The following is a 12,487-nucleotide window of genomic DNA, read 5'->3' on the forward strand; positions in this document are numbered from 1 at the left end:
AGGCTTTGATGGTGTATGACAAGCCTGTGAAAGGACTAGAATACGAAGTGCTGGGTGGGTGCATTGTGCAGGCCTTGATCCCTGTGGCAAGGGGTTGGGATTGGGAGTGACATAGGTAGGAAGTCCCTCATTCAAAGCATGGTCATAGATAATCAAAGCCCTGATGATGAAGGATGTGGTTCAGTTGTGAAATGGCATGGGAAATCTGTGAACTAGATCCAGGGGATAGTGCCTGTCTGTGACGCCCTCAATGAGACCTTCAGAACAATGGTAAAGTGAATTGTCATCACAACAGATACACCGTCCATGGGTGGAGGGGCTGTATGGGAGGTATTTTTTGGTGTGGATGGAACGGCAGCTATCAAAATGGAGGTACTGTTGCTGATTGCTGTGTTTATGTGGACAGAGGTGCAATTAGAGCCAGCAGGAGTGAGGAGCTGGTCAATGTCTAGGAAGGTTGAATTCTTGGTTAAGGAGGATCAGGTGAAGCGGATGGGAGAGAAGGTGTTGAGTTCGTGAAGGAGTGAGGGTAGGCTTTCTTGGTCCTGAGTGCTGATCATGAAAATATCGTCAATTAACCTGAACCAGACCAAGGGTTTGGGGTTTTGGGAATCTAGGAAGGTTTCCTCTAGATGGCCCATAAATAGGTTGGCATAGAAGAGTGCCATGCGGGTGCCCATGGCTGTGCTGCAGATTTGTTTGTATACCTTCCCAGCAAAGGAGAATTTAGTAATGTGTTTGGAAATAGTTAATTACCTGAATGAGGTAGTGGGTTTGGTGTCTGAAGGATGTAGGCAATGATAGTGTTCAGTTGCGGCCAGATCATTGGCATGAGGGATGTTGGTATACAGGAAAGTGACATTAATAGTGACCAGTACCAGTAAAAGGGTGGGGATGGTGGAGAGTCAATAAAGGAAGTGGTTGGTGTCTTTGATGTGGGAGGCTAGATTACAGGCAATTGGTTGAAGGTATTTGTCAATGAGAAGCAAAATCCTTTCAGTGGAAGCACAATAACCAGCTGCAATGGGGTGTCCAGAATTGTAGGATTTGTGAATTTTTGAGAACATGTAGAAGGTGAGTGTGTGGGATGTTGTAGGAGCAAGAAGGGAAATGGATTCAAGGGGGTGGCACTGGGAAGGTCCTAAGGCTTTACGCAGAGATTGGAGATTATGTTGGACTGCTGAGACGAGATCACTCTGGCAGAATTTATTAATGGACGAATCAGGTAGTTGGCAGGGGCCCTTCTGCAACTTATCAGGACAGTAGTGGAGCCTTTGACTGCTGCAGGGGGAATGATTCAGTCAGGATCTGTTTTGAGACTGTATATGGCTGTGCTTTCCTGTGCGGAAAGGTTGGTGTCCTTAGGAACGGACGTGGGGAAGGAGGGTGAGCCCAGGTTGGAGGTAAAGAAGGTGACCAGGGTGGTTAAATGGAAGGGGGAAGGATCATGGCTGGATGGTGGTATGAATTTGGAGAGGTAGGGGTTCAGTGTTGGAATTAGATTGGCTTTGGTTGGAGGGGTTGTGGTGGTAAAGGAGTGTTTCCATTGCAGGGATTTGGAGAAGAGAGTAGGTTGTTGACAATTACAACATGGTTAAATGTGGGTGGAAGGCTAAAGATGAGGCCTTTGAATAGAGTTGAAACTTCAGCCTAGTGTGCCACCTTCGTAGACATTGACGTCTTCCTGTCTTATGGCTACATCCACACCTCTGTCCACAATTCCACCAACCACCAACAGTACCACCAGTTTGACAGCTACCATCCCTGTCACACCAGAAAGTCCCTCCTGCACAGCCCTGGCACCCAGGGATGGTATATATGCAGTGACAAGAACTCCCTTTCCCAGTATTCTGTAGGTCTCACCAAGGCTCTCACAGACAGGCATGGAAAGGTTGACAACTGTCAAAATTAAGTACTGTTGTTCATTGGTAGGTTTAATGTAAACAGAAGTAGATAGCTGAACCCTGCACCTTGAACCTTGATGAGCATGAGATAAACAGCAAGAAAAGTGGCATGGAATTTAGAATAGGACCACGTGAGATAAATTTAGTGATTCGAAAACTTCAGAGGGGCTTTCCTGGGATCCATAAACCTTCAGCTCTTGGTTTGGTTTATATTCATCAATGACATCTTTGCTATATGGAACCATAGTGAGGCTGAACTGTTAAAATTTTATGAATTCTCCCAATTAAATTTCAATTGGCCCTTTTCCAAATCTCGTGTCACGTTCCTTGATGTTGAACTCACCTCACCAAAGGTCAGCTACACACTTCTGTTGCTATTAAAACTACTAACAAACAACAGTACTTACATTTTGACTGTAGTTGTCCTTTCCATGTCAAATGTTCCCTCCTATACAGCATAGGCGTTCGAGGCAAACATATTTGTTCAGATGTAGACACTTTACAGCAGTACATCACCTTTCTCACCACAGCCTTCGCCAGATGTAATTACCCAGCTAGCCTAGTTTAAAAGCAGTCTTCCCAGGCTGTCACATCAAATCCTGGTACTGGTGGCCACTCCAAAAAACAGCTTAGGAGTACACCTTTGTCACTCAGTACTATCCTGATATTGAATGTGCTAGTCAGCTACTTTGATGAGGCTGTGACTTCCTAAAATCATTGCTGAAATTTGGTCTATTCTGTATGACATTTTGTCCACTACACCTATTGCAGCATTTCGTCATCATCCCCTTGCCTCCCCCAAATCTCCACAATATCCTCATCAGACCCTGTGCTTCTTCTGCACCCAAATTTTACCCTATGGCTCGTACTCTTGTGACTGTCCCCACTGTAAACTTAGCCTATGCATCCTGCTACCACCATGTGTACCATTCATTTAATTTGTGAAATTTACTCCATCAAAGGGAGAGCCAACTGTGGAACAACGCATGTGGTGTACCAGCATGTTATTTAAACGTGATCCTGCATTCTACATTGGTATGCTTACCACCAAGTTATCAGTTGGTATGAATGGAAACAGACAGTGTGTGTGTACAGGCAACACACAATCTCCTGTTGCAGAGCATACAACATGACATACATAATGTAGATGCCCGTTTCACCACACGTGCCCCCCCCCTCCCGGGTTCAACTAGATGTAGATGTGGTAGTTATGTCAACATTGTTAAAACTGAGAAAGACTATCTCTTCATAGCTTCATTAATCTTATTTTAAATGATGAACACTTTCTAATACAGACATGTCCATGCTGCAGTTTATGTAATGTTCTGTCATGAATCATTTCAGCAAAATCTGACACTCAATAATTAAAACATATAAAAAGTGAATGATAATGAAACACATTTGTAGGACTTCTTGTGTGTCCTTTAGAACATCTTTGTGCGTAGTTGTACTTCATTAATTTTATACTTTGATTGCAGAATGTTTGGCATGGTGTTAGAACGTCTTTTTATTCCTGATCTTCAAAAAATCTCTGGAAATAATGAAAGGAAAATTGCAGCAGTGGGTGTTACAAAACTCTTGTGTGAAAGTCCAGAACTTGTTAATGGACCTTATTCACAGTTTTGGTAAGTATTCCATGAAATTGATATCAACTCTGTTGATTGATTTACATCTATAGACTGTTGTGGAAATATGGAATGGCAGAAAGGGATGAAAGAGAAAGCCGCCTGGTAGAATTTTGCAGAGAGCATAATTTAGTCATCACTAACACTTGGTTTACGATCATGAAAGGAGATTGTATATGTGGAAAAGACCTGGGGACACCTTAAGGTTTCAGGAAGACTATATGATAGTAAGGCAGAGATTTTGAAAGCAGGTTTTAAATTGTAAGACATTTCTAGGGGCTGATGTCGACACTGACCACAATTTATGGGCTATGAACAGTAGATTTAAACTAAAGAAATTGCAAAAAGATGGGAAATTAAGGATATGGGACCTGGATAAGTTGAAAGGATCAGAGTTTGTTAACATCAAACAATGGAAAATCCAGGATGGAATGTAACAATATTACGAAAAGGAAAGTTGCTACTCACCATATAGTGGAGATGCTGTGTTGCAGATAGACACAACAAAAAGACTGTCACAAATAAAGCTTTCGGCCATTAAGGCCTTTGTTGATGACACACACACACACTCTGCAGGCAACTGAAACCACACTGCGAGCCGCAGCATCAGTGCATGATGGGAGCGGCGGCGACTGGGTGGGGGTAAGGAGGAGGCTGGAATGGGGAGGGGGAGGGATAGTATAGTGGTGGTGGTGGTGGTGGTGGTGGTGGTGGTGGTGGTGGCAGACAGTGTAGTGCTGTTTGTTAGATGGAGGGCAGGGGAGAGGTGGGGAGGGGGCACAAAGTAGCAGAAAATGAGAGAAATAAAAAGACTGGGTGTAATGGTGGAATGACGGCTGCGATGTGCTGGAATGGGAACAGGGAAGGGGCTGGATGGGTGAGAACATTGACTAACGGAGGTTGAGGGCTTTGATTCCCTCTCATATGGCCTGAGATGAGGGGCATCATCCCCAAATTCCTATCCACATCTCCCAAAATTGTGTTCTGCTGCACACCCTATCTGCAGAATATCACTGTCAATCCAGATTTCAGTCCTGCTCCCAATCCTGCATCCCCTAGGTCATTCTTTCGCGGTCAGCTCAGGTCCAAGACCTGCCCCATACACCCACCCATCATGTCCTACCACAGTCCACTCACAGGTATTTCTTACGCTGTAAAAGACAAGGCTGTATGTGAAAGCAGCCATGTTTTGTATCAACTGTACTTCAGTTACTGTACGGCATTCTGTTTGGGCATAACAAATAACCAAGTCCTCCCTCTCTCTACCTCTTATACACTCTACCCATTGAACTCCATTCATATTGTTTTGCAGCCAGTGAATCATCTGTCGAAAGACCTGCCTCACATTATCCCACTATCCCCTTCTCACAACCATCTGCCCAGGCAGCAGCCATGGTAATCAGCAGTTTCGCCGTGGCCACAGGCCATCTGTGTGGTTGAGTGAGTGTATGTGTATACTTCAACTAGAGAAGGAGCAAGACCTCGAAAGCTAATGCACCACACGTCGGTCAGCTACAGATCACTCTGTAAGATATAAACAGATTATACAACAGTGTCCACCTGTGTCTGTGTACAATTCAGTTTAACAGAGAAAGCAGACAGTGTTTTCTTCCTCCAGATTAGCAACTTTGCAACTGATTTAGTTGATTAAATTCAATTGGCAATTTGATGAATAGCATTAAGCAGTATGATGATTGTTAATTGTCAATATTGTATACAGATTACCTTTCATTGACTTTCATGTATCCAGTTAATGAACTACCTTGACTCGTTCCACATCCTTGAAGGATCTCCTTATTGATGGAATCTAAAGAATGAGTTGAATGAAGAAATGCTACAGCCAGTTTTAGTTTCAAATTTAGTTACTAGATGATCTAGACACTGATATTTCTCTCTCTCAGGATCAACATCACTTTGGCCTATGTCTGAATCTTTCAGGACCCATTAACACTTTTTGCATTTTGCACTCTCATATCTTGAATTTATGGTATGCATACCATGAAATTCGGAACGTTAAAGTATCCAGATATAGTTCTGCTGATATTCTACTTTAATGCTTCTCTATACAACATGCTTAATGAGATTCAATACTTTACACTACATAAAAGTCCATACTTAAAAAACCAACAAATGGAAGAAAAAAGTAATTTTCATGTACTGCAGAACGAGAGAAAGTCTAACAAAGGGTTCATGGTGTGCTCGCTTGTAAATGTTAGTAAGAAATGCTTCATAGCCTGAGGCAAGTTCATCTTAGGAGCCAAAAAATGCACACAAACAGGTTTTGGGATGAGAACATAGGTGGGAGTAATCATTTCTGCATTCAGAAACCCCTAAAGGCAGCCGTATGGATTCTGGCAGGCTGTTTTGTGACACACACCCATTTGAGACTGGACTGGCAAACAACTCAAGATCCTTTGTAATTGTGTTCCCCAGTGATGAAGTAATGCTTTTAGTTGTTCCTTAACCTTTTTGAATTCCATCTGTCCTCAAGTTATTAATTTTCTATAGTTAGTACTGTTCATGAACGCATCTCGATTTTTTTCCATCAGTCGAGTGTCAGCACTTTTCTTCCTAATTCGATTGTGATACTTGGATGACTTCATTTTCCATAGGCATTCACTTTGGTATCTGCTGATAAACTCCTCCAGACATTGATTTTCTTGTAGAACAAATGGAATTGGCCGCATCAGCAACACTGACTCCGTAGTGTATACAGTATTCATAATTACAATTAATAAAATATTCTGGGCTACTATGCTGTAGTTGAAAGGATTTCACATTTAAATCGATTGTTTTGTACCCATCTGCGTAGGACATATTAAAGGGGGACGTAGATTTTTTGAGTGATTCATGCCTTGGCGCTCTACTGTCTGCAGCAAAATTCTGTATACATGCACTTTTGTGCAGTGTTGTGATGTCACATCTTGAATACCCGAGTGCGTATAGCCGTTGTTGACTGCTGTCTTCTACTTCAATGACCCAATAGTGGAAGATGTTACACATCGTATTCAGCACTAGAATCTAGATGTCATTTAGTTTCACACCCTCCTCCTTCCTATTGAAATTCCTGGGGTATTTTACAATCTCTGTGGCCCTCCTGTATAGCCTTTCATTTTATCTGCATTTGGCTGCCAGTAGTTGAGTCCTATCTGAAAGAATGTGGTGGTCTCCTGGCTGCTAAGCATGTTCCACAAGAGTTGCTCTGTCAGTATCCTCTTTCTGCAATTGCCCTTGTGCTCTTCTAATCGTTTTTTGACCATTCTTTTTGTAGTACCTTCATACACCTCCCCACAGCTACGTGGAATCTGATAAATTTCGGTTTTCTGTAGCGGTTGGCGAGCATCCTTAGCCCATTTTAGGTGATTTTTGTCTCTTCTGGGTGAGTTTTTAGATCAATGTGATGTTCCATTTTTTCCCCATGCCGTCGTTAATGCCCTTAATGGAAGGCAGAAAAGCCTTTAATTTCACAGGCACTTGTGCATTGCTTTGATTTATGCGCTGTGATCTTAACTCTCTTTTTACTTCAGTGGACAAATAACCATGTTTGAGCAGACTCCATGAGATGTTTCAGTTCTGCATCAAGCAGCTCTGGTCCACAGATGTTCCTTGCTCTATCCGCCAACATTTTCATGTCAGCTCTCTTTTTTGCTTGAATCCCAGTTAGGTAACAGTCTGTGTGTGAGTTTTTGATGAAGGTGTGGCCTAGGCTACCATCTTCTTTATTGAAAACCAGCACATCAAGAAAATTTCCTCTGTGGAAGGGGGTGAAATGTTGGGTTTAAATGTGAAATCCATTCAACCATGGCATAATAGCCTGGAACAGCTTGTGACATTTCTGGCTGTAAAAGTTTACATTTTGCAGTATTCATAATGTCAGCAGTACAAAAGATATTTGTGATAGCTATTACATGTAACTGAATGCCACCAAAAAGTTTTTGTGATGGATTTGTTTTATAAAATGTTCTCTGTGAACTTGTAGTCTTTAACGTTTATAAAATTTGGTGCTTTTCACAATGCCCATTTTGTAAAATGTTGTAACTATAATCATGAGGAACATACCAGTAATATCCAGCTTCATCATTAACTTTTTCCCTACATCACTCCTAGTATATTCCAGGCCAGTTCTGAGTGAGAACACTCTTGTTTTTAGCAACAAAATGAATGTAGAAAAATGTAATTATAATAATATAAACATACTATTCTCAGGTACTGCAGAAGCAAGGGCAGAATTAGTAACATAAAACAGAGGCCTGTATTGGGAATCTGAATAAAAAAGCAGAATTAATAGAAATCAGAATAAATTATGCAATTTGTATTTGTACACACATGAAGTAATTTATGCATACTTCAAGTAGTAATGAGTATGTGACAATAACACCAGCATTTTACTCGGGTACCACATCAGTGTTTATTAAAGCAGCTGTGGTAATATGGGGTATCAAATGAAGGTTGACTGTTACTATAGGTTATCCATCTTGAGCTGATTGTGATCTAACACCAGACGCATTTTGCTTTTATTTATAAAGCATCTTCTGTGGTTATTGGTGTTTCTTTACATAATCTGCTCCTCCGCTCCTTGCTAGCAGCGGTAATGTTGAGGATTTCGTGATAGGGAGGATAGGGCATATTAGCTTGGATGAAGAGTGATTAAAAGATGCCGAAGTAACTTCAGAAGTGCACCAGGGAAGTATGTTGGAATCTTTGCTGTTCATTTTGTTTATTAATGTTAATACTAACCCCAGTCTTTTATCACATGGTGCAGTTATCTGAAATGTAGTACTATCTGAAAAAAGTTGCACAAATATTGAGAGTAAGATCTTGATAAGATTTCTACATTGCCCAAAGATTGGCAGCTTGCTGTAAATTTTCAGAAATGTAAAATTGTTCAGATTGCAGAACACAGAAAAATTGTCCCCAATGTCAGTGAGTCACTATTGAAATCACCTAGCCTAAATTGTAATGATATGCACATAAGGCAGGTGGTGGGGAAGTGCACAATGGCAAGGAGCAGTATACCATGTAACAATCCAGCCAGTAACGTCATTCTGCCACATCTGCCTATAGCTCCAGGATGAGTGTAGAATATTTAATGTGGATTTTTATGTTGAGGTACGTTGAGGTTGCTTAGCTACTACAGTGTTCATTATGGGTGGTGTAAAGCAAACAGGATAAATATTAAATTAAGAAGTGACAGTGACAATTTATCAACTGTATAATAAGTTCTATTGGGGAGAAAGAGAAGCAGAAACAGTGATCCAATGTAGCACCCACCCTAGTGTTCCCAGTTATAAGGGCAGGCAACAGCTGGGAGCATTAGGTGTGGGACAGACACATACAGCATACTGGCAACGCTGCAGAAAATTCTCTCTCTCTCTCTCTCTCTCTCTCTCTCTCTCTCTCTCTCTCTCTCTCTCTGTGTGTGTGTGTGTGTGTGTGTGTGTGTGTGTGTGTGTGTGTGTGTGTGTGTGTGTGGTGGAGCGGGACAGGGGGGAAGGAGGACAACACATGCACCCTTGTCAAATTGATATTTGCAGCTGCTGATATATAAGCAGGTCTTTGGCAAAAGGCAGTGAGCTAGTGACAAGAGCTGCTTTGTAACTCTGCCACATTAGCATGTAGAGTAACTAGAATCTGTTTGCCCTCCTTGAGATACAGGATGGGAATGTATTGCCTCCAATTTCAGAATTCGCTATGGGCTTTACATCAATGGCGGCCATTATATGCTACTTGCTAGACATTCTTCAATAACAGACTGCCCCATTGGAATCAAATACAGTGTGCTATTATTCATGTACACAAAATGTCTATCTGTTGAAACTTCCTTACAGATTAAAAATTTTTGCCAGACCAAGACTCGAACTCATGACCTTTGCCTTTCCCAGACAACTGAGCTACCCAAGCATGAATCACAAACCGTTATCGCAGTTTTACTTCCTCCAGTACTTCACCTCCTACCTTATGGACTTAAACTATGAGGACAGGTCGTGAGTTAGGTTTAGGTAGCCCACTTTGTAGAGCACTTTCCTGCACAAGGCCAATGTTCTAAGTTCAAGCCCCAGTTCAGCACACAGTTTTAATCTGACAGGAAGTTTCGTATCAGTGCACTCTCCACTCCACATTGAAAATTCATTCAGTCTATGTGTTGTTTAACAGCACAGCAGTATTGCTGTATGAAATGGTGCCCATATTTTTTGAACACAGTGTTTGTCCTTTGGTTAGTGGTAGTTTATTTTTAAAAGTTTCACTATTCGTAATTTGAGAAGGCAGTATTTATACATTTCCCCTGAATAATCCTGTGCAATACTTGACCATTTTGGAAGATAAACTATTTACTTTAAACTTCTTGTTTTTGGCATCATGATATCAGTTGTTATTTCCATTTTCTCATTGACTTCAGCACTTTTGTCATGGCTGAAGGAATTTTATTTGCTGTGTGTTCATGATTCTGGCCTTTGGACAACACATGGTAAGATACTTTCTCCCTCCTATCCCTGATTCAATTGATTGTTTTATGGATCTCTTCTTTCATGAAATTTGTGCAGTATTTATGCTGGCTGGAGATTTTGCTGCTCTTATCCACTGATGAACAGCATATGAATTCACTGTAGTGGAAAGATATAAACTGGCTTATGACTCCAGTTTTTGTGCATTAATGACCCGTAACTCATATACACACCACATCATACAGAGGTCAAAAGTCATTTTATAGTGCAATTTAGTGTGTACTAATGATGATTTTTTTTGTTTTAATGTTTCACAGGGTTCCTCTCCTGCAAGCTCTCATTGGCTTGTTTGAGCTGCCTGAAGATGAATCCCTTCTTCCTGACGACCATTTCATTGAAGTAGAAGATACTCCTGGATATCAGCCAGTATTTTCACAGCTGTTGTTTGCAAACAAGAGAGATAGTGATCCTCTCCGAGGTAAAATATTAATGTTGATGTGAACAGAACAAACCTTATGCACATAGGAACACATCTTCTCCATAGTTATGCTTTTCTTTTCTCTGTTGTTTTTCCACAGGTGTTGCGGATGTCAGGTTACATCTTGCGCAGAGTTTATCAAAGTTGTCTGTTGCATATCCTGGCCGCCTTCAGCCAATGTTGGGAGGCATCAGTGAACCACATAGAGTGCACTTGAAGACGTACCTTGATGCAGCAAAAGTTGAAATTTCCTAGTATCTTAACACAACTGTTCTGTTAATGTTTCACATTGAAATGCTGTATACATTATATGTTTTTTGTATAATAATACATTTAAAACTAGAATTTTAAATGAGCTTTTTAATAATACAGTAAGCAGCTGTATATTACAACTGTCTACCACATACAGAAACATGCTGCTGGATCACTGAAGAGGGACATATAGGAAGATAGCCGAAGTTAGAGTTGTGTGATGAGTGTTGAAACTGAAACAGAACATTATTGGTGTCTCAGCATAGTGCAAATAGATGTGGAATATGGAACATTATACAGAGAAGCAACATAGCAACTTATATGAAAATATGTGATATTTTGACTGTGCAACAACTTAACAAATACTGTAGAATACAGGATGAATGTACAGATAGGTTGATATTTTTTGAACTGTAAGATGAATGCAGTGCAACATCTACACTTATGTGTTCTGTGTTTGTGTGTCACAAATTGTTAATCATCTTGTAACTGTTCAAGATTGCATACGTGATTCAAGATAAATGTGTTTTCTTACCAAACATACAGTCATTAAAATTACAAAATGCTGTTATTGAAAGCATATTTTTGTGTCTGATGCAGTTCGGTGAAGCTGAATAAACACATTCGCAAACTGAAATGCTCCTGTTGGTATCATGGTCATTCTGAAAGTTTTGAGAACGAAATGAAAATTGGTTGCTCACAAAAGACTTACCTTGATGAATTCATAGTGCTTAAATGTTGTAGTTGCTCATGCCTCCTTGAAAAATCATGTATTGTAAGCTAAAAAGTGTGCATCATTTGAGATGTTGGTGAGGTATGCTTCATAGGTGTTGTATACAGCTACTTACTAAGATTTGAGACAGTGCTTAGGAAGACATACGGGAGCAGACCAGTGATTACTCTGGATTACGCAAAAGTGAGTATAGTGTGTTGTCCACTTGTACCAGAGGGTGTGTTCTCCATTCTTTTTCCTATGGTCCGTGCTGTTTTCAATGGATGATCACTATTGAGGAGCCCCAAATGCACGACTGCTGCTTCACCCTGCCTCATATCAGGACTGCAGTTTTTCTGTTAACCAGTTGTTCTGTTGTTTATAGTTTCTAACTTGTCTAAATTAGTCAAGTGGCTCCTTTAGTGTGGGGTTTGACTGCGTGCTATTCTGCAATCCATGTCAATATGAAGATATCCAGGTAATATCTTAAAAGATGGTTGCTGATTCAGTCCTGTGAGTACGTTGAACCAAACACAAACGTGATGATTGGTCAGCAGCCATAGCTCTCGTACACTGGTGTTGTTCCACTGTTGGAAGGAGGTCCAACTTATGTATTAGATATCATATTATTATTATTACTATTACTTATTAGGATATTCTGATGTATTAACAGCCATCAAAATTTTTCCTAATCATATTTTAGCTAAGTAATTTTTATTTCAAAAATGGTATTCAGTCACAGTCTCTGTAAACACACCATGAAAATGGATGACATTGCTTCCTGCTTTGTAGTGAAACAGGCACACGGAACACCTTTAATGGTGAGAAATAAGTTGTTCTTAATGTTTTTCACAAGATTACAGAGAAAAACCAGCTTTGACATTCTTTGAGAAACACTGTGTTAAAAATACAAGGGAAGGTATTGTAATTATATGCGTGGCATAAAAGGTAGCGTCTTAGAATAACAGTCATGTATGCTGGCAGTCAGCGGTTCTAAACACGTCGTTGTCTGTAATCTTTTTTGTTCAGTTTGAATACCTAAATCATTTAAATATGAAATTCATCAAATATAG

General features: G+C 40.5%; 1 protein-coding gene across 1 annotated transcript in view; it reads left to right on the forward strand.

Moving 5' to 3' along the window:
- LOC124619491 (exportin-2) overlaps positions 1–11,339 on the forward strand; it is a 166,182-nt gene extending 154,843 nt beyond the window's left edge. The window contains exons 18-20 of the mRNA XM_047145904.1: positions 3,383–3,529; positions 10,290–10,450; positions 10,551–11,339. Coding sequence (XP_047001860.1) covers positions 3,383–3,529; positions 10,290–10,450; positions 10,551–10,705 — 463 coding nt within the window. The 3' untranslated portion in view covers positions 10,706–11,339. The remainder of the gene's footprint in view (positions 1–3,382; positions 3,530–10,289; positions 10,451–10,550) is intronic.
- Positions 11,340–12,487: the final 1,148 nt, after the last annotated feature.

Source organism: Schistocerca americana, chromosome 6, assembly GCF_021461395.2.
Source record: "Schistocerca americana isolate TAMUIC-IGC-003095 chromosome 6, iqSchAmer2.1, whole genome shotgun sequence".
In the NCBI taxonomy this organism is placed as follows: Eukaryota; Metazoa; Arthropoda; class Insecta; order Orthoptera; family Acrididae; genus Schistocerca; species Schistocerca americana.